The following is a 23,477-nucleotide window of genomic DNA, read 5'->3' on the forward strand; positions in this document are numbered from 1 at the left end:
AATGCCTTTCATGCTTTCATGTCAGGAGGAATGTCTCAAAGTGCTCCACACACCTAGCTGTGTACCTGAGCTAAGGGAAGCTGGAGGGGGTGGGGAGAAGATGACCAAAAGCTCAATCAGAGAGGTATGCCTTAAGATGGACTTTGAAAGTGGCGAAGGAGGGGGTGGGGTCAGGGACCCAAGATGGACTTCTGGAGCACAGACGCTGAATGGCTGAAAACTGGCACACTGATTGTAGGGTGGATCGGATGCATGACATGAAGCAGGCTCATGTTTAATAATAATAATAATAATAATCCTTGCATTTGATATAGCGTTTTTCACGTCTTCTAGATGTCTCAAAGTGCTTCGCAGAATATACTGTAAAGTGAATTGACTGTATATTTGTGGGCGAAATGTGGCAACCAGATTGCGCACAGCAGTGTCCAACAAATAGTCGTGGATTGAAGTGACCAATTTACTGTGTTTGTTGAAGGGAAGGAGCAGCCGGTTGGTAGAGTTGCAGGAGGTTACAAAGGTAGGGTGAATATGAGAATCTTGAATCTGATCTGCTGGAGTATGAGGAACTAGTGAGGATTGGGAGAGAGTATAACAACAACTTGCATTTATATCATACCCTTCACGTAGGGTAGAGTCTCAGAGCGCTTAACAGTGACGGAAGCTGAGCAGGGCAGGAAATAGTTGGGGAAGAACTTTCCAGGTGAATCTTTGTTGGCCATGTTTTTTTTGTTTTCTCCAGCTGTTTACCTCCCCTCGGGGGCAGCATCAGGAGAGATGTGTAGTTGTACATTGTGAGGTAGGTGGAGTGCAGGGGTTTCTCTTGAGGGCATTTGGCATTTTCTCACTCCTTTGTGTCTATGTATGTATTCAAGCATGTATGTATCAGAGAAAATGTCCAGAGTATCTAGGTGATCTGATATCTTATCATGTTTGGCCAGCTGTCTTCCTAGGTATGATGTTCCGATGGTCCAACCCTCAGCAGCCTTCATATTCCATCAGCATAAAGGAGGCCGGCCAGATGTATGCAGGTTACTCTCTTTACCTTCCTTTAGCTAAGTTTTCCTGCAGAACGAGTTGTTTCTAGACCACATCTGTGTGGGCTGGGTGCCCTTCAGAATTCACCTGTTGGTACCATGAGCTTCCAGTTGCATACATCTTATTCAGATCCCTGGCTCACACTTACTGATGACAGTGAATAATATCTTTCAGATGAGATTAATATGAGGTCCCTTTTGTCTGTTCAGGTGGATGTTAAGGATCTCATGGCACTATTTCAAAAGAGAAAGGAGCTTCTCCTGGTTTCCTGGCAACACAACCCTCAGATAAAATTGGTTACTCACTTCATGGCTGTTTGTGGGAAATTGATGTGCACAAATTGACTGCCACACTCACCTACAAATAGACAGTCACAACAAGGTCACAACAGTCTTATTGTCTGAAAGGTTTTTGTCTGAAAGTGACTGTATGTTGAAAGTGTGGAAATGGAACAATGACATTATTTGTTCTATTTTCTCCCCTTGTAACTGGCAATGTATACAGTGCTTGAAATGCTGGCAACAAGGAAACACCATTAGAATTTGGTGGAATTTGCACAGATGTGGGTATACCCGGCTCCCAGTGCTGACAAGCCAGTTTCCTGCATCAAAAAATATGTGGATGTTAAAGATCCCAAAGGGTCATCGGGTTGCTGCCGAGATCACTTCCTGAGTGTTGTGCGCATGAGCAGAAAGTGTTGCTGATGACACTTCCTGCACATGTGTCATGTGAGGCCTTGGATTTTAGATCCAGACACCCCTGTTATAACCAATTGCCCTGTAAATTTAACTGTAAATGTGTCCGATGTGATGAGATATGGTTCAATCAAATACATTTTATCAAATTGACAGTGCAATGTCTTAGTAACTTTCTGTCAAAGATGTATTAACTGCAAAGAGACCCATGTGATGTCTCTCGCCTTCTGTTATAAGAATGGTAGGAAATTCAGATAGAGGGGAAATGGGATCATTCAAAAGAGGCATGATCTCATTGCTAAGTACTGCACTAGGAGAGAAGGAGAGAGATTCAGGAAAGAAAGTCACTTTACCAGGTCTGGAATTCCACCAAATCATAGCCTGTGCAGTGTTGGGGGTGGGCTAGGTTGGCGGAGGTGCCATCCTTCAGATGAGACGTTAAACTGAGGTCCGGCCTACCTGTTCAGGTGTATGCTAAAGTTCCCTTGGCACTACTCAAAAAGAGAAGGGAGTTTCTTTTGGTATCCTGATTAATGTTCTTGCAGATAAAATTGGAATATTGCTGCTTATTGCTGCCATTTGGCTGCTGCATTTGTCTACAAATGTACAGTCATTGAGCTTTACAGAAACCTTTGTGAGGCACTTTCATATGTTTTGAAGTGATAACGTGCTATTTCTGATGCAAGAATTATTATTACTATTATTATTAAAGAAGGTTCCTAACAGCCCAAAACGAGATTGGGGGTCTGAACAGAATTCTAAGGACAACTCATGCTGTTTACAAAACCTTTTGTAAATCTATTAATCTGATTGCAGTGTTGTTTAGTCTTTTCACTTCGAGAGGTTCACATATACAATTTCCTTCACACCTCCAAGGCTCACAATTCCTCCTTGCCATATCCTGAAGACCTCTGCCTTAAAATTCCACAGAAAATTTTACAAAAGTCTTAAATTCAATCTGCATTTGAAAATTGGCTTCTAAATTGCGACAGAATTAAAGAATTTTGAAAAATTTCTGACATAACATTAAAATTTAAGATGGATCTGAAGGCTAAGACTATGAGGTATTGCATCCTCTGATTTTTTACAGGTGCTGGGTGTTTGTGCCAGAATGAGAACTTTTCCTTTGAACCCACACTATTGTTCTGCAGCTGTGCCTGGATGCTCGGATAACAAGCCTCCCCTCGCAATGGCGCTGAGCCACAGACACAAGAATGATTTGAATATTTGATTCCTTAGGAATGAACCCGATAAAGTTGTTCTTTTTTTTGTGCAACGAAGCAATCATGAGAAACACGCCCTGGCCAAGACCCAAAATGTATTTGTACTACGTCCAGGAATATGATGAGATTAGACGAAATAAGGCAATGTCATCATGGTAACACAGACGAGAGACCGCGACTGTGGCACCTAATAAACAATACTAATCCTTGCATTTGATGCAGTGCCTTATCACATCTTCAAGATGTCTCAAAGCACTTCACAGAATATACTATAAAGCGAATTGACTGTATATTTATTTTGTGGGCGAAACGCATCAGCCTATTGGCACAGCAGTGTCCCACAAACAATCATGAAATGAATGACCCAATTTTTTTTTAAGGAATTATTACCCCCAGAAAAGCAATCCGCCAATCGACTAACAACCAGGTTTCTACTTGTTGCTGGAGGTCTGTGGAGTAAGGAAACTTTCCCACTGTTTCGCCCTGCTGGGAATCGAACCCTTAGGGACTCAATATGTTGGATTGAGGTACTGCTTGAATTTAACCAATTAAAACCTTGTCATTGAAAGCACTATCTGGCAAGCTTCCCACAGATTGTCCAACTGGATCCACCCTACCTGTCAGGGTTAATTTTTTAGGTCAGCAGAAACCCATCACCGTGCTTAAGAATATCCAAACCATGCTAGGATTTCCATGCATCCCACCTACACATGGAAATCCCAGAGATAGTTTGTTGGAATGGAATGTGCACACACTCCCTGGAGGGACACATTCTGCTTACCTAATTCTGGAAAGTATTAGGCGCAGGTTGGCAAGAGCCAAGGCTTGGAGACCCCAGAGTGTGCACTGAGTTACTGCTGGAGTCGAACAAGCTGAAACCGCATAGCTTGCCATTGATGTTGCTGTCCAGCAAGCTTTCCCGCTGCTTGTCTACATATGACCACCGTAATTGTTAAGGCTTTGGCTTGCAGAGTTAACTGGAGCTGAGTGGGATGATTCCCTACCAACAACAACAAAATTACATTTCTAGAGCGCCTTTCACGTCGGGAGGATGTCCCAAAGTGCTGAACAGTCAGGTGTCAGGGCCCGAGCATGGGGGAGGGATGGTGTAGGGGTGAGGGAAGGCAGAGAGGTGAGAGGGTGACCAAAGGCACGATGGAAGAGAAGGGTCTTGAGCCCGGCCTTGAAGGAGGCAAGGGAGGAAGCGAGGCGAAGGGACCATGGGATGGAGTTCCAGAGTGTGGAGGCAGAGAGCCTGAAAGCCCGGCCACCGATGACTGGTCTGCCCTTCCAGGCCCTGTTGATGAGCCAGGCTGGCTATGCTGTGATTAGCACTTCCCTGGAAATACTGTGGACCTGCTTAGATTAGGAACCGGACCAGAAAAACCGCCACAGAGGGCCGGCTTGATTCCGACATTCCATTGACAGGCATGTCACCTTGGAGCCAGTTCAGCTCCAAGAAGACCCCACTTAGAAGGATGGAATCCTAACGGAATCCTTGGTCGCAGTGACTGGATTGCAGATTGCATGTTTCCCAGATTGATCCCGTGTAGCAACATTTATTGGATCGCCTTTCTCTTTCCATGAAAATTGTTTGTGAAGATTTTATATTTGGTTGGCATGAAAATTTAAACATTTTGCTGTTGAACTGAGGGAATGTACAAGCGGGAACACTCCTCTTACGTGACCTTTCTCTATTGCAGACATCAGAAAATATGTTCTCTCCCTCTTCTTTTGTTTTACCACACCCCTTTCCTTCCACTTTAAGGGGTTGGGCTTGAAATCAGTCTCATTGTAGTGGACACAACACAACGCTGTTTAAAATGTAGTTTTTACCTTCCGTAAATTCTCTATACCACTCAAAACAGCCTAATAAATCCTTGTGTTTTATAGAAGGCCTATAATGTTGAAACAGCTCAAAACTCAGAGCATATAATGTAAAATGTTGTGACTGTGTGTTGTGACTCCAGTTAACCCTGTGTTTTTGTTTTTCACACAGCAATATCCCACAAACAGCCTTGAAGTGAATGACCAATTTTATTTGGGGGATTATTGGCAATGACAATTGGAAAAAACTTCTCTTTTCTAATAGTTCCATGGATCTTTAATATCCACCTGAACAGGCAGATGTGACCTTGGTTTAACATGCCATCCAAAGGAGAGAACATATTTTCTGATGTCTGCAATAGAGAAAGGTCACGTAAGAGGAGTGTTCCCGCTTGTACATTCCCTCAGTTCTAGGTATTCTAATAAAATTCTGACCCACATTATAACAGGGCATGTTTGCCAGTCAGTGCTTCCACATTGTGACATTGATCAACTACATGACCGATGACATCATTGCCCATGCAGGGAGACTGACCGGCAGCTTCCTATGTTACAAAATGGCTTCCAGGTTCCTGCCAATGCAACTTCCTGCCCACTAGGCTTGTACAGTGACATCATCAGTGATCTGATGCCGAGAGTGGGAGCTGACCAGAGCAGGGATTTGGCTGCGGGTCTTATAAGCAAACTTATAATAACAAATGCGTACAGGGTTCTACTGTATGAGAGGCTGGATTATTGTACCAGTGTGCCACTTCTATTTCTTACTCTTATCATCCTTTTTGGCCTTTTTGAGTGTGACTGAGAATTTAGTGCTGAAAATGTTGCACCTTAGACAGCTCAGCGCTTATTCTACCATGTATTTAAACTTTGTGTGAATACTTTCACTCTCTCTAGTCACAGGCACTCATTAGCTATGAGAAAATGGTGCTTAATGATTTTACTCACAACGTAGCATTTTTGGGACCAGCCAATTGTCCTCCTGGGGATGCAAGGATAACTGGGACGAGATGTGAAACATGGTGTAGTTCCTGTCATCGCCAGGCAATATCAGGTAAAGAAGGAACTGGATACAAGAGCTAATACTGAGATAAAAACACCACTCCAGCATGTCCTGTCTGTTATGGAATGTTGCTTAGCTAAAGACTGCCTATCACTTGGATGGTTTATAAGGTATGTTGAAGAAACTCAGGAACTCCATCATCACAATGGAGTGATCCTAAAGGTTATGCCTCATTACATATCAATTATTATAGATCAACATGAAGCCTTTACTCTCACCAATGTTTTATATAGTGAGGGACACAATTCCCCAAAGTACAGTTTCACTGTCAAAAAGTTTTGTGAGTTTGTATTTTACCTGAGAATGTGGTTTCACCAGAAATTAACTTGCACCACTGCAGTAATAATAATTATCCTTACATTTGATATAGCGCTTTTTACGTCTTCTGGACGTCTCAAAGCGCTTCTCAGAATATACTGTGAAGTGAATTGACTGTATATTTGTGGGTGAAATGCAGCAGCGAATTGCACACAGCAGTGTTCCACAAACAGTCATGGATTGACGTGACCAATTTATTATTGTTTTTTTTCTTCAGAGATTATTTATCAGGCTCCACTAGTTCTGAACAGCCAAGTAGATCCACGTCAACTTTGTTCTGTCTTAATAATCCATTCATAATCTTGCCTCTCCCTACTTTCAGGCACTTTGAAACCTTTCCACAACATGATAAGGTGCTATATTAAACGCAAGGATTATTATTATCTATTGTTATTTAAAATAAACTCAAGAAAAGTCTTGGGGGATAATATAATACACTGGACAATGCCAGCATAGAATATATATATAAGTAAATAATTCAGTTTAAAAAATGAGTCTGTGTAAGTCCGTGTTCAATTAATAGTCTGTTTCCAGGTTTTTTTGATTAAATATTTGTTGATCTATGACATAAATCAAGATATATTCAATCAAGATTTAATGTGTTGCTGACCAAGAAGGTTGGCCACCACTGATGTAGAGGGTGGTGAGAATGTGGAACTTATTCTGTGTAACTCTATGTAGTGGTTACTGGTATCACTATTTGTGTACATTGGCCTTCGCTAAGGAGGTCAGAATTCGAAGCATCCATCACGACAAAGCAGTAGTACAAGGTATCGAGGGCTTGTGCCACATTTGATATCATGACTGCTATGACGTATTCTGTTTAGAAAATTAAATGTTTTGTCATAAGTATTGACTGTTTCATTGCTGCAATTTAGTAAAACACAAGATCACGACACCAAGATGTACCCCTTTTTAATACAGACTGGTCAAATCAGTACAAGTTGTGGCACCAAATGCACCAGCAACAGTCTAAATCTTCTGCGTCTCCTTGTCCTTGGCTGCCGTCCATTGGGTTAAGGTATTGCAATACCAGAAACACTGCCACAGTTTGCTCTGTTGAAAATTGGCTGCAGCACAGTTTATACATCTGTGTTAAGGATCATTAAAATCCTTTTATTAATCAATTTTTCAACAATAAAAAGCTATTTTTGGGTGCAAGTCAAATTGATCAAAAAATAACTTTCACCCTAATTTCATTTAAAAAAAATTTTTTTGGAACTCGTTGTTTCAATTTTTCCATGTTGCCCACTCTCTCTGCCTATCTTCAAATCACACCTGAAGACTTTCCTCTTTGACCGTGCCTTCAATCACCTCCTCCGCTTCCACCTGGGTGTCAAGCCGCACCAATGTTAAGTGCTCCGTGACGCTACCCACACAAAGGGTGCTATATAAATGCAAGTTGTTGTTGTTGAACTTACTGATTTTATTCATAGTCTACGATAATGTGCACATTCCTAAACTCGTCTCCCTGCACTGCCAGTGCCCGGAAAGTAGATTCTGGGAATCCATGAGCATCACATTGCAGAGTTTGATAAGCTGGGAATACAGCGAGGCAAGTTTCGAGATGCGCACATAACATTGTCCTTTCCTGGCAAGAAAAGAATGATCAGATTTGTAACTTCAATCTGTGAAGGTGTCAGTTATTAATAAATATATTGAATGTTTTGTTCATCTATGAATGGATACAGTTTTTTTTATGTTCCAATATAAACATCGATTTTCACCAAGTATTTAAGTCAACTATTTTCCTCAATGTTTACACTATAAAATCATGTGCTTCACACATTAGGGCATGAAAATTTTCACACCAGTTACCTTTAATGTAACTGGTCATTTCTTGCACACATTAGCTTTAATGACTGCAGGCAGGAATTTGTAACTGGCGCTATGCAACACAATAAACCACCAGTGTGCAAACACACTGTATTCAAATCAGGGCATCTGTACTTTAAAGGGGAAATATAAATAATCCTTGCATTTATCATAGAACCTTTCATATCAGGAGGACATCTCAAAGCACTTTACATTTTATTATGAAGTATAGTGACTGCAGCAATGTCCCACGAACAGCCATGAAGTCAATGGTCAATTTTATTTGAGACATTTTTGGATTGGACAAGGGGAGAAACCCTAACCTTCCATGAGAAAACAATTGCTTGGTAAAGCTTTTTGTTTTGCTGGGGGAAGAGATCCTTCCCCCAGCAAAACAAAGAATTGTTCTGGTTATAGCGATGCTACTCCCAGTGTTTCAAAATAGTTTATTCCAACGAGGTCTGTTTTTGTCAATAATCCACAAACATTTGCTCAATGCTGTTTTGATGAAGACAATGTCCCTTTAAAATATGGCACGGTTTCACACTTTTACCGAACAGTACTTTTTCATTAACACCGACCACAAATAGACAAGGAGCAGAAATTTCCCATTGCTTTCAGTTAGTCTTCTTTAAAAGCATAAAGGGATCACTGGCTCAAAAGGTGATGGTGGTGGTGGGGGGTGATGAGGTGTTCTTTATTGCCTGAAGTATCCTGTGTTTGTTACAAGTGACCTGGTCCTAACATTACATCATCACAAGAGCAGCCAGGAGTGTTTGGGGAGCCAGAATGACAGCAGCAGAAAGGAATGTGCAATCACGCAGTGCTTAGAGACTGGCTGCTACATTCCTAAGGGAAGAGAGAATGTGCCCAGAGAATCACTACCACACACTGGGAGGCACTGACTGCCAAAAGTCTTGGTCTTTCACCCTCAACAGATAAAATTACAGACTCGCATTTGACAGTAAGTAACGTACACCTGGCTTTGTCCCAGCACAACAGTATTGCAAACAGAACACAGCCTTTAAATTGAGGGAAACCTAATGTTACACTACACACTGCTGTAAACAAACATTTCACAGCATGCAGGGTGTTCTAATTTCCTTTTCTTTCATCAGAAATTGAGGATATTTTTACTCACTTGTGACAAAGGAAACGTAAACAACTCTGAACAAAATCAACCGGGATATTTTTATTGGCCCATAAAGAGTAACTTTGCAGTTTTGTGAGCGAGTTCTAAAGAAACCACAAGGGCAACTACATAGCTCTGAAGGAATTTATTTTTCTCGTGTTAGTACAACATATACAGGACCTCGAAACAGCTCAAGATAACTTGCGGCCTTAAGGAAAATTTCAATGTGCTGACCCCCTTAACAACAACAACTTACATTGATATAGCGCCCCTCATGCAGTGTAGCGTCCCAGAGCGCTTGACAGTGGCGGAGCACGACACTGAGCCAGGGGTAGTGGGAGGTGAACACGGTCAAAGAGGAAGGTCTTCAAGCGCGACCTGAAGATGGGGAAGGAAGAGGCAAGGTGGAGGGATAGAAGGAAGAGTGTTCCAGAGTTTCCCCTCCTACCCCAAGAGAGATAAACTTACCTTAAAATGCCATAGGCCACTGCCAGTGCTAGCACACAGCACTCGCTGCTGCCCCAGTCAAGCATTAAAAAAATATTACTTCTCCCAGGAGTCTGCTGCCCTAGGCAGCTGCCTAGTTTGCCTATAGCTAGAGTGGTCTCTGACAGGATCATTGTTTGACAATAGTGAGACAGAGATTCTAGGTACGTTTAGGGAGCTAAAATCGCCTAGGACTGCAAAGGTCATTTTCAGGAAGTATTTCTTTATCCTGAGGGTAATTAACAACTGGAATGGGTCACCAGAAAAGGTAGTTGAGGTCAGGACACTGAACACATTTAATAAACGTCTTGATGCTGTGATGAGCAGATGGTAGGGTGCATATTCTGGAGGGATTATATTGAATGGTCTGGAGGGACTTCTTCATCTGAACCTGTTAATGGAGTTTAGTTGGACAGTCTCTCACACATGATGGCATTGATTCATGTATGATGACACTCATTTTGAAAAGTATTGAAGTAAAGTCTGCATGCAAGCATGAAATAGAAAAACAGGACAGATCCATCATTTCCTAAAGCAAAGGGCATGGGGATTGGCTGGTGCTAGAGCCTCCAATGGGCCAGCACTTCCTTATAAGAATTACTATTAAAATCAATCCAATCCAGTTTTCACATTAAATCAACATCTCAACTGTAATAGAACAGTATTAATAAAATAATAATCCTTGCATTTGGTATAGCGCTTCTCACGTCTTCTAGACATCTCATAGTACTTTCAGATTGGGTGACTGCTGAACAGGCTGAAGTGAATCTCATGGATCTTCCTAATCTTTATGGCTCAGTTCCCTTCTTTCTTTTGATCAGTCGGGTGTCTGACACATGTGGAAACCCATCACGATGCTTAAGAGTATCCAAACCAAACTGAGAATTCCATGCACCCCACGATGTTTATTGGGATGGTTGGCAAAAGCCAAGGCTTGGGGACCCTAGAGTGTGCAATGGGGTACTGCTGGAGTCTAACCAGCTAAAACCGTATAGTTTGGAGTTCCATGCTAGATAGTCACATTTAGCAACCAAATGAATCATCAGAGATCTGAAACTCTACCCACGCTTTGTGTGTAAGACCAATTTGTCTTGACAGTTATGATTGCACAGAATTGCAAACGGTTTCAATAAGACAACGCTTCCAAATTGAGGCTGAATTTAAGAATTTTCCTCAACTCTGCACAATCTTAATTTCTTTACAAAATGGCCTTTCCGGCTAAAATTAGATGGAATTTCAGACAGAATTACACAAATTCATGAGCATCTTAAATTAGTCCCAATTAAGATTTATAAATTGCCTATTGCTTTGTGAAAATCCCTCACTTTGCACAGAATACTTTGCACTGTTTTGTCTGTCCTACATATGGATGATTATCCAGTCTGCTCATGTGGACAGACATGTCAGTTAATATTTGTGTGATGGACAGGGTCTACATGTCTGATCAGACTGATTTGTGTCCAAAGGGGCTGTGTTCGGCAGCAGCTTTCGGTCCAAAGAGTCTATGTAGCTGAGTCATAGTTGGACTCCTTACAGCACACCTGAAGCATATAGGAAGGTAGGTCACTCATTCAGCAATTTCTCAATTAGACACTCCCAAGTACTGGCTTCTGTCTCCTTGGTTTCAATATATGTATCTGTATTTTCATGTACAAATAACAGACCTTATGAAATATCGATCCAATTCATGTTGTTTAACCCATGTACCATTCCCTGGCTAAAAGGACAAATGAGATCAGTGCAATCCTGCTTTGCAAGTGCTCAGTGGAAGGTACTCATTCAACTTGCCTTCAATTTAATCTCCATCCCTTTAGGTGGAAGCCGCTATCTCTGTCTCATATTGCTGTATCTTTCCTAAGTTGGGATTTCACTGCATAAGGAAATCACAAGAAAGCAGTGCCCACACACCCCCACACACTATTTTTCTGCTCTCTAAAAGGTGTTTCATGAACTCTATTTATATAGCATTTAACAGCATTCAGAGTTTGTCAAGTTCTTAAATAATAGCCCTAATTTTGAAGCCGTTTCTCTGTATTGCTTTTAAGTACTGCAGAAAAGCAACTTCAAAGTTAAAACTGAATTCAACAATTTGCCAAATGCTGGACAATCCGAAATGCTACATAAATCATCCGACATACATCCAGCAGATGCACACGCACTTGCACCTGAATAGAAATCAGGAGCAGGATCCCTGGCTGCTATTTTTCCTATCTCAGGGTGTTGAAGGTTACAGTGCCTTTCTATCATTCTGGAGATGCAGCTAACTCAATGGACTTTTCTCACAATAAAACCGCTTTTGTACATTGACACAACTTATTTAACACTGGTATTGCAGCCAATCGAAGGATAGATCTTACAAGAGAATGAAAGTCTGTAGCAACAAGCTACGCAATAATAATAATCCTTGCATTTGTTACAGCACCTTGTCATGTCTTTGTGATGTCTCAAAGCCCTTTACAGAAAATACTGTGAAGTGAATTGACTGTATATTTTGTGGACGAAACAATTGCGCACAGTAGTGTCTCAAAAACAGTTGTGCATTGAGTGACCACATTCTTTAAGGGTTTATTAACCCCGGAAAAATGATCCACCAACCGACGGACAACTGGGTTCTTATTTACTACTAAGTAAACAGAGGCATATGGAGTAAGGAAACTTGCCTAACAGTTCACCCTGCCCAGGAATTGAACCCAGGTCCTCCAGCTTGCGAGATGAATACTCTAACCACTGAGTTACAGGGCTCGCGTAGTGAGAGTAATAATATTTTGTGAATGAGTCTTTATCTTCCATTTGTCTCTGCGTTATTTGTGGTTTTCTCTCCCTAACGTGAGTTGAGGCACAATGGTGATGACAGTGGTTGCCTATTACTAATCAGCTCCCTTTCATCTTACCTTTCTCGATCTTGCTCGAGGAGATTGGTGAAATCATCACTCTTGGTCATGTAGTCGGTGTGTTTGTGTTTCTCGTTATCTAACTCATATACTGTACGCCTGTGGCACTTCTCAGCCAGGAGTAGCTGTTCAAGCATTCGTCGATATGTCTCTCTGTGTTTCTCGACCAGCACATCCAGCTTAAGTCCCAGAGAGAAAAAAAAGCATATTACATTCAAGCAGATGGAGAACCCATTCAATGCCTGCCGTTCTCTGATTCTTTTACCAGGACCTCCTTGATCAGTTGGTTACTGAACAATGAGTCGTTATTAATAATAACAACAGTAATCCTTGCATTTGATATAGTGCCTTATCATGTAATCAAAACGTCTCAAAGCATTTTATAGGATTTTACTGTGAAATGTAGCGTCTGTTCTGTCAGGCGAATGTGGCAGCAAGTTAGTGCACATCCATGTCCTACAAAAGCCATGAAGTGAACAACTAATTTTATTGCAGGATTGTTAGCCATGGAAACTCTCTTCTCTTTTTGAATTCTGCCAATTGTAAAGTCAACTTGAACCATCGGTCACATTTCAGGTCCAAAGACCAAAAACAATGCAGCATAATAGTCAGTGATATCAAGGTGAGAACGTAAAGGAAAATAGCAAAGAGACAAGGTGATGTATTTAAAGGGCCTCATTTCTGGAACGATATCACATGCAATTAACACAATGATGTACTTCAACTTTGATTCCGGTCATTCATCGTGTGCTAGCAAAACTTTATTTTATATAAAATGTTTTTAGACTTTTATAACAAACCTAACAACATTTCATAAAAATGATTTAAAATATCATCTCCAAAGCCAGACTGTTTGGAGCCTGCATCTCGTGTCTTACAAAGTGAAGGACTACACCACCATATGGGGCCATGTGCTTTAACTTCCTGCAATTCAGAGCAAAAGGCCAATTTCTGCCTTTCTGACCTGCACCCCTCACGCTTCACTTCAGCAGTTAATCTTCTGCCTTATTTATTCTCAGGTTTCAATAAAACTACTGTGAAGAGAGTGTGGAACGGCTGTGAAGAGAGTTAGTACAGAGCAGGCTGGACCGATCAGCACCATTGCTTATTGATTGCACAATGTTATTTCTAGGAATCTTCCTAAATCAGGTCTTCCTTCTATCAGAATAAACAATAGAAAATAAGTAGAAACTAGAAGCGGCCACACACTGTGTACAACCTACCCCATCCTGGGCTATTCCCCACTTGTTTAACTTCTGAGGGAAAGTTTTACAAAATGTCTCCCTCATCCCTAAAACGTAATCGAGCAAAGCTAAAGAATATCTATCAATCTCCAGCAGTCAGACATGGCTGGCTGCTTTCCACTAATGGCATTTCCAGAAGCACAGGAAATATTGTGTCCCTGGAGTATTTGATTATCTCCTCCATACTCATGCCCATAACCTTGGTATTTCCAGTCCACAGAAAGATGCTTTGCAGATTCTAGAGTACAGTCACTTTGTTCTCTAATTGAAGGGACATTGTGCAAAAAGGGTCAGAGGTTGTGCAGGTTATTGTCAGCTGGTACGAGTCAGTGTTATGGATTAGTGCGGGATTTCAAAATATTGTTGCTGAGTCACAGGGAACTATCCTATTGAACCTGGAGCCTTGCTCAGGAGGAGAGAGGTGAGATTCTCTTGTGTTTTGCCTTTGGATGAATCAGAGCTGCTGAGTGTAATGTTACATTTACAGCATCCTTGTGGCTCTCCCTGGCAATGTTAGATGGCACTATACAAAGACGGTGGGGTGATTTTGTTTTCAGAACAGCCAAAAAGATTCATCCAGCAAGCAGCTGTTGGGTGGGGTGGGGAGGCGGAGGATTTACTACCCGATGGTAATTTTAGAGTCTAAATTTGCAGCTTTTATCATGCGTTTAATATTATCAACTATCACCTTGTTGCGTGATGAAAGGCTGCAAAATGCCACCCTTCAAATGAGACCTTAAACCAAGGTACTGTCTGCCTGTTCAGGTAGACCTTAAAGATCCCATGGCACTATTTGAAAAGAGAAGGGAATTTTTTTCTGGTGTTCTGGCCAACAATTTCCCAGTTAAAATTGGTTGCCAACTTCATGACTGTTTGTACACTGAGCGCAAATTGAGTAATGCGTTCACCCATAAAATGTAATGTTGCTCCAATTTACAGTAATACCTGTGAAGCATGTTGCGACATCCTCATTACGTGAAAGGCACTATATCAAATAATAGGATTATTACTATCAAATTCACCATATGTTGGATATATGTCAGTTTGTAACATAGTTCTCAATAGTCTTTATTTGAACCATTGCTTCTGAGGTGTGCTCAGTGAAGTTAGGTGACTCCACTCTGCTGTGTTTAGATATTGGTGGAGAGAATTTCCACCGGGTCTAGATTTATTGTATTTATGTAGTATTTCAGAATGGCCAGAATTTGGCAAGTTCTTCAAAACAGCTTTAATTTTGAAGCTAGTTTCCTATAAATTTCTTTTAAGAACTACTGACATTGGGCTTCAAAGCTAAGACTGCATTGAATTATTTGCCAGACTCTGGATGCTTTAAAATGCTACATAATTAGAGTAAATCTCGACCCGGATGGAGTTTCTCCCCTGCAGTCTGGTGACCCAGTTTACCGTGTTGGAGCAACTCTAATCTAAAGCTAACAAATCAATCCTTCTATGTGATGTACATACACAGCATATGTCTGATACTGTACCTCTGCTATTGGTTTTTCATACACATCTTCCTCCAAACTCTTATCTTGAGCTTGATAGGAATCCCTGTACAATGTACGTAGGATCTTCTCAGGAACACCAAAACCATAGTGAGCTTCTAGAGATTCAGGATTGATCTTCTCAGACTTCAGCAGGTGAATGATGTCCTCTCGTGCCTACAAAGATTCAGTAAAAGCAGATGAGAATTATCAAATGTAACTGTTCATTTAACATTACTAAAGTGGAGTGACTACGTATTTTGTAGTCAAATGTTAATTTTTGCATAGCAATGCCCCACAAACAGTCATGAAGTGAATGATCAAATTTTTCTGGGGGTATTTCAAGTGGATATGGACAAGCAAATGCAATGCGTTAAGAAGTGCAGTACCTAACAGAACTATAACACACAAAGGAGCATTAATACTCAGCAAACACAGAATAGTGTTTTATATGACTACCCTATTGCCCGGTCGAGAGAGAAGACTGCACATCTTATCTCATAGCGAAACCTTCTCGTCTAGTGTCATAATCTTAGCAAACAAACACTCTTCCTGCTACATGTTCAGAGGCCATAATGGTGACAGGAAGCAACACACTAACTGTAGTCATGGAAAATACATTAGCTAATTACCAAATATATGGAGTGAAAGCTTGGAAGTAGAAGTAAAATAATTAAAATGTTTATTTATTTTGTAATAATTGACTGAAGTTCTAGTCAAGGTCACAACATTACCCGCAGGATGTGCATCATTCATTAAAACGCTGCCTTCAATTTTGCACCTTTCAATGTCAAATGAAGCACCAAATGTTGTAATCTCTGAACTCATTTCCAGCCATGTTGTAATTGATTTAATGTAACACAGTATGAAAACCTACTGAAACTGACTAGTGTTTTGTAGTGAAGTTAGTAATATGTTACTATTCACCAACAACATCAATTTGCATTTATATAGCATCCTTCACTAGGATAACGTCTTGGAAGGTAAACTGGGGCAGCCTTAACACAGACTTCACAATCAAATGAAATGTTTAATTTAGTTATTCTCTTTAAATATTTAGTGGTTGAAATATCTCTGGAATCGAAGTGCAACAGCTTTGACAAAGTGTTTTTACAATGGGATTTCCGTATTATAAGAAAAGATTATCAGCAGCAGCAAAATAAATTTCACCCTCCTGGAGCATTGTCCTCAGTTAGAAAAACAACAGAACCCATTTAAGTATCACATCTAACCAATACTTTGCTGCAAGGCTTGATGCTTCTCTCCCCATGTGCCGAAAGTACCGGCTGGTAGGTCAAACAAGTCATAGCACTATCATTATCCATGGAGAGGTCATAATCTGGGTGGCTCTGACACGCTGATTTAACACTAAAACATAAATGTTGTACAGGGACAAGGAACATAAATGCAGGGGGAGGAAAAACAAGGAGAGAAAATACTGGGCTCCAACATTCAGTGATTTGTACAAGAATTGCTGATTGCTCTGTGGAATCCCATAGATATCCAGACATGTGTCACCCCAATCCTCATGAATCCCACTATAGTTCCCACTTCCAGACCCATAGAAGCAGGGTTCCCACGGGTCAGACTGACCCACTTCCAGTTACAAGTAGGATTACTATTTCCAACTCAAGATCCTAGATAAGCAATTCTTACAATAAACTGCTACAAATTGGAGCCCATGACACTAAAATAGAAATAACTGCATTCGTTAACGGTGATAATTCACGTTCGTCTACAGTCACTACACTTCAAAATAAAAATCCTGCGAAGGATTTTGAGAAGTTTAAATAATGTGATTAGGCTCTACATCAAATACAAGAGTTATCATTATTATTATTTGACTTTATTCTTTTCTAATATCCTGCAGAACCTAACTGCCAGCATTTCTCTCTCTTCAGCCTGGGGACTGGGAGTCAGACTGGGACATATAGTTCTCTACGGCCAATGTTAAACACTCAACTTGACACGCACTTCCAGCAACAGTAAACCAGTCGCCCAGATGAGTTTTCCTTTCCTCTTGATGTCGAGCATTCCACAATAGTAAGGCACTCCATCTAGTGTTCCAACTAAAAACTGATCAATGGCACTGAGAATTATATCAGTGAGGCGCCATGGACAGGCAGCACTGGGGTGCCAATGTACAGCCACTGGTTGTTAAGAAGACACGCTTCTTCCGGTACACCTTGTTGTTAATACTTTTCTATTTGTTGATAATAATTCTTGCATTTGTTGTGATGTCTCAATGCGCTTCAAAAGATTTTAGTGTGAAGTATAGTGACTGTATTTCTGGGCAAATGTGGCAGCCATTTTGCACACAGCAATGTCTCACAAACAGTCATGAAGTGAATGACCAATTTTATTTGGGAGACTTTTAGCCAGGACACTGGGAGAAACTCCCTTCTCTTTTTACATAGTGCCATGGGATCTTTAAAGTCCACCTGAACAAGCAGACAGAACCACAGTTTAATGTTTCATTTGAAGCACAGTAACTCCAACGCAGCACACCCACCAGCACACCCATTTGTACCAACTAGGAACTAGGTTGAAATTCTCCAACGTACATCCACTTGGAACTCTCACAGCCAATAAAGTCTTTCGCTGCATGAATCTGGTCTGGATTCAAAACCAGATCGTTCATAGGTGAAAAGCCACTATTAGCCGTTGGATGTAAATTGTAAGACTGCCAATAGACCAGAAGCACTCTACCCCAACACTACTTTTAACAAGCTCTTTGTTTCATTTTATCTTCCAATTACCCTTTCCCACTTGTGTGCCAAATAAAACCTGAAGGTCTGAACACCGTCTCTGATTCCACACCATGAATCAAACGATGCGTCAACACCTACGGAGAAAAGACGTCAACAGGCTGTGCGGTTAAGGAGCACTGATTCTGATTATGGCCAAATATGGACTAGACAAAGACGTCCTTATTTTTAAGGCTGTGAAGCACAGGTGGAGGCTCTGTGGTCGCCCATCTGAAATCACTGAGCCAACTCAGCATGAAGCTAAGATGAGATCACTGCAAAGAGGAAATGCTCTCACGTGGGCTAAAATACTTGTCTGCAGAAACTACTGACTACTGTCACAGCTCTCCTTGTTCCCTATGCTCCCCAGACTACCATCAGCCCTTTGGTATAGTTTATACGGGGAGTAAATGATGGTGATCAGTGTATTGAAAAATAAACTAATGGGTGAGATTCGGAAGCACATCCCACAGACGTTTATTTTTCAACAGAGCCCTTGAGTCTCAGACATGAGTTACGCACTCCCTGTGAAATAACAGCAAAATAGTTTAATCTGTTCAAATTATGGTATTTTGATGATCCCAGGTCAGATCCCTGCTCTGTATTGAGTTAACTGAGCACAGTACTTGTGGAATCTTATCCCAGCACAAGTCAGTGGCTTCAGGAAAGGATGGGAGAACTTTAAAGGACATGCATTTCAGTGGCAAGCTATGTGGTCTTAGGTGGTTAAACTCCAGTAGTACTCCAACTCACATTCTGGAATCCCGGAAGCCTTTGCTCTTGCCAACCTGTGCCTAATACTCTAGAATTAGGTAAGCAAGCAGGGTGGATTGTTCTAGGGAGAGTGCACGTTCCATTCCAAACACGGGAATTTCCATGTATAGGTGGGATGCATATAACTCGCATTTTAGTTTGGATATTCTCAATCATGGTGATGGGTTTTCACATGTGTCAAACACCCTGAACAAAAAGGACAAAATTAAAAATGGTCCTCCCGTGGAAATTAAAGCCTAGATGAACTGAACAGCCTGTTTCTGTGACATATCATTCTATGTAATTCAATGTAATCTCTGAAGCAGAAGCAATGAAGCTCCATTTGCCATCCCAGTGCTTCATCTGAGTTCAGGCATTCACTGTACATGGAATCATGGATGGAAGCCTAGCTGGGAAAGAGCTAAGGGCGTGTGTGTGAGTGTGGAGGAGAGGAATGTATCAAAAGCGCAAGCAAAGAGATAGGTCTTCAGGTGGGAATTGCAAACAGAGGGATGTAGTGAGACAGAGAGATTTTGGGAGAGAGCTTCAGCCTCCAGCGGTGGGATTTCACTTCAGCACATTTGTTTGCTGACATTGTGAACCAAGAGTTGTCCATTCCACTGGTACTATATGACGTGATATGTTTATCATGGTAGATTAAGATTTATTATAGCCACAGCTTGTTCGCAGATGCACTGACCATTCAAACTAAACATATTCTGCAACCGCACCTCTCTTGCATGGTTAATAATGATAATAATCCTTGCATTTGACATATACTTCATCTCATTGAAACATCTCAAAGCACTTTCATAGAGTTTTTATGTAAAGTACAGAATGGAATCACGTGAAACATTTCTCTCCCTTCATTACAAAAGGTAATAAAGGGAGAGCCTGGGCAGTTGGCTTTACTCCCATCTCTGAGTCAGTAGGTTGTGGGCTCAAGCCCCATATTGACACTTTGAACTGACAGTCGAGGCTGATACTCCAGTGCAGTAGTGGGGGTGAACTGTATTGTCACAGGGACATTCTTTGGATGAATTGCTAAACTGAGGTTCCAACTGCCTGTCCAGGTGAACGTTAAAAGATCCCACTGACAAATAAAAAAAGGGAGATTCTCTCGGATTCTCCTGGTGTCCCCCAGATAAAAATTTGTTCACTCACTTCATGGTTGTTTGATGGACATTTCTGCGCACAAATTAGCTGCTGTGTTTGCCCACAAAATGAACAGTCACTACACTTTGGAGTAAATCCTCAAAGAGCTTTGAGACAATCTCTCGTCGTGGAAGGTGCTATATCAAATGCATTGATTATGTTTAAAAATGGATGAAAGCTTGAATACTGAGGAATACTGAGCATGTGCACAAATGTGAAAAAAACAGGATGTTTGGAAAAGAAATATATTTAAACAAATCATTGTTCATACCAAGATTTTCACTTCATCCTTTCTTATTTCTCCAGTTTTAAATACTGTGTACATTTTTAGATGCAGTAGTCTGTTATTCTACATTATAAGTGCTTTAAATTTTGGGGGGACAATTACATTGTAAAACCGCAAACTTCCATCTTGGAGCCTGGATGTGACATGTGCTGACTCTCTGCAGTAAAACTGTAAGAAACATCGAGAAAACGTGCCTTACAAGTTTGTGCATTCTTTTACTCCCAACCTGAGGAAGTAGTTTTTTTTCTGTTGTAATGTTTCCTCCAGAGGACAGTGAAATATGACTTCATAGCAATGTAATTCAATTAAAAGTACCGCATGGGACTTTTCGAAAAAACTAATAAATGTTGATGCTTTGCAGATTTGAGTTCTACACCGGTTGTATAATGCAGACAGTGAATGGAATGCCAGCAAGCGAAAGTCCTGCAACGGATGGAGTCTCGGCCCCAATTACCTTCGCCTCGCACATACTGCACGGATGTTAAAATGTGGAAGAAAGCAAAGAAAATCACAACAGTGTGTTTCAAAAGAACTCAACCGATTAACTGTGACCTTTAAAATACGCTGCTTGACAAAACCCTGGAAATAAGTGGAAATATTTGTCTAATTTCATACACAACTCATGACTGTTATTGTAGTGTGAATGAATCTCTGCCTGAGATGAACACACTGTGAGTAGCATGTGGGTATTGTTGCATGAAGGCAGTTTTACATTACATGTGCAACAAGTGTGCAATGGATTGTTCACATTCCAGCTGGACACTACAAAAAGATGGGAAAAGTCCCAAGGCACAAGTAACATGTGGCTGAAGATCATTCTTTAAAATTTAAGATGCTGCAAAATTGTGAGATACTGTCTTAAACTCAGTGTTAATTTGCAAGTGGATTTTCTACAGTTCTTTTTCAGATTAACTACAAAATTCAAACCTTTGGTTGTGACAGTTCCTGTCAATATAAATAAACCAAAAACTCAGGCTCTGTGGGTAACAACATAAACAACAACGAGATTACATTTGTATAGCGTCTTTCATGTCGGAAGGACGTCCCAGGGCGCTGTTCAGAGACAGCATTTCGGACCCGAGCTGGGGTCAGGGGAGGAGAAGGGAGGGGAGGGGAAGGGGATTGGCCGATGGCATGGTCGAAGAGGAGGGTTTTGAGGCGGGACTTGAAGGAGGCTAAGGAGGGGTGAGGCGGAGTGAATGGGGGATGGAATTCCAGAGGTTGGGGGCAGAGTGGCTGAAGGCTCTGCCACCAATGGTGGGGCAGGTGGGTCGGGGGACATGGAGCAGGCCGGAGCCGGCTGAGCGGAGGGAGCGGGCGGGTTGGTAGGGGGTTAGGAGGACGCAGAGGTAGGGTGGGGAGAGGCAATGGAAGGCTTTGTAGGTGAGGACACAGGATCTTGAACTGGATCTTCTGAAGGAAAGAGAGCCAATGGAGTCGGGCGAGAATGGGGGAGATGGGGTCACGGAGTTTGGTGCGGGAGAGGATGGCACTGAGGCAGATAGACCTGGAACACCATCCTAAGTTTGATTGCTGAACTGTGGTGAGGGAACTGATCTGAGAAGACATTGTGGAGCCCCTGGGATCGGTAGGAGAAAAAGATTCCTCTCTCTCATGCTAGAGGTTCTCAAACTATAACATACAACACAAATTTACAGTTATATATAAACATCTTTCCGATGGGGAGGGCGGCCCAAGGTGGGTAACAAGACTGGCTTGGCACCCGAGCTAGGGATGGGAGCCAAGTGGGGTGGGAAGGGAAAAGATGATCAAAGTGATCAAAGAGGTAGGTCTTGAGACGGATCTTGAACGAGGTGAGGGAGGGAGCAAAACTACCAAACGTTTAGAGATGGTCTTAATTCAGCTCACAGTGGACACAAGTCCTCAGCCCCAAAATGCACTCAATTATCAATCGTTATAGAAAATTATGATATCACAAGGGAGATTTCAGAGAGACTTATATATAGGCAAGTTGAGGACTGACAACCCTGGAGGATGCGGAGGGTTTCTAAGAGACAATTAGCCAGAGACTTGAAAAAGGAAACACCACAGTGTACAGTGACATTCGGTTCAGGTTCCTTGACTGTCCTGTGCAAGAGACTTTAGCATTGTCTTTCAGTCAGTCCGCAGGCGAACAGAGGATCAATGACCATCACTGACTGGAAGTTGAAAACCCTCCGCATCCTCCAGGGTTGTCAGTCCTCAACCTGCCTATATGTAAGTCTCTCTGAAATCTCCCTTGTGACATCATAATTTTCTATAATTTCAACTCGACTGCAAATGGTATTGCCCTTTTCCTTCAGAGTTGTTAAGCACTGAGAGACATCTGCCTTTTCCTTTATAAAGCGCGCGGCCTACGCAGGTTTGTTCTGCTCTGCTGCCAAAGTACAGAGTGAGATGATGTCAACTTCCCCCTAACAGGCTAGTCAGTCAGTGTGTCAGTCAGTCAATTTTGCTAACACAATTAATTATCTACAAGTTGGCCTTCAGCCAAAGCAAACCATGGCACAGCCCTGAGAGCATTAACTCCAGTCCCGTGCTATCTCACAGTTACTGACAGTCAGGCTGTCCTTTGAACAAATGCATCAGCCCTGTTTACACAGCTCGCTAACGTCACTTTCAGATTAACGCCGAACAATACATTTACAAGGAGATATTCTGGCCTTTGTGTGTCTCACTGTTACTTTCTGCCAAACATTAAGAAGATTTGCTGGCATTTAACTAAATCTGGAATTTCTCAGACACAGTATTGCGTATTCCTGAAGGCAGGAGTATTAACATCTAAAATTCTGCAGATGAGTCTAGCAACTGCTTTCCATGATATGCCAACACAAGGAATCACAAGCAGGCAATAACGTGCACTTCTACAGTGCCTTTCAATCTTTTTTTTGGTCAGCCGGGTGTCTGACCCATGCTTAAGAGTATCCAGATCAGACTAAGAGTTCCACTTACATATGCCACCACATGGAAATTTTCCTGTGTCTGGAATGGAATGCTCACTTTCTCCATACAGGGACACAGCCTGTTAAACCTAATTACAGAGAATATTAGGCACAGGGTGGCAAAAGCTAAGGGTCCTCAAAGTGTGCTTTGGGGTACTGCTGGAATTTAACCAGCTAAATCAGCTTCCCCTGCCCGGCTTGGACCATTGTATCTATTAGGGCTTTAGCTCAGAGGGTTAACAGTTGCTGAGTGAGAAGAGTACACTACAATATAGTTATATTTGTATAGCACCTTTCACATCGGGAGGAATCCTTGCTCCTCCAAGTCCTGTTGATGAGCTAGCCTGGCTAATCTGTCATGAGCCTTCAGCTCCCTTCTCGACT

General features: G+C 41.6%; 1 protein-coding gene across 1 annotated transcript in view; it reads right to left on the minus strand.

The window, feature by feature from the left end:
* LOC103174876 (filamin-A-interacting protein 1) overlaps positions 1-23,477 on the minus strand; it is a 102,176-nt gene that overhangs the window by 35,412 nt on the left and 43,287 nt on the right. Inside the window, 2 exon segments of the mRNA XM_042332877.1 lie at positions 12,483-12,661; positions 15,214-15,387. Of these exon segments, the coding sequence (XP_042188811.1) occupies positions 12,483-12,661; positions 15,214-15,387 (353 nt within the window).

This window comes from Callorhinchus milii, unplaced genomic scaffold (assembly GCF_018977255.1).
Source record: "Callorhinchus milii isolate IMCB2004 unplaced genomic scaffold, IMCB_Cmil_1.0 Scaffold3, whole genome shotgun sequence".
Lineage (NCBI taxonomy): Eukaryota > Metazoa > Chordata > Chondrichthyes > Chimaeriformes > Callorhinchidae > Callorhinchus > Callorhinchus milii.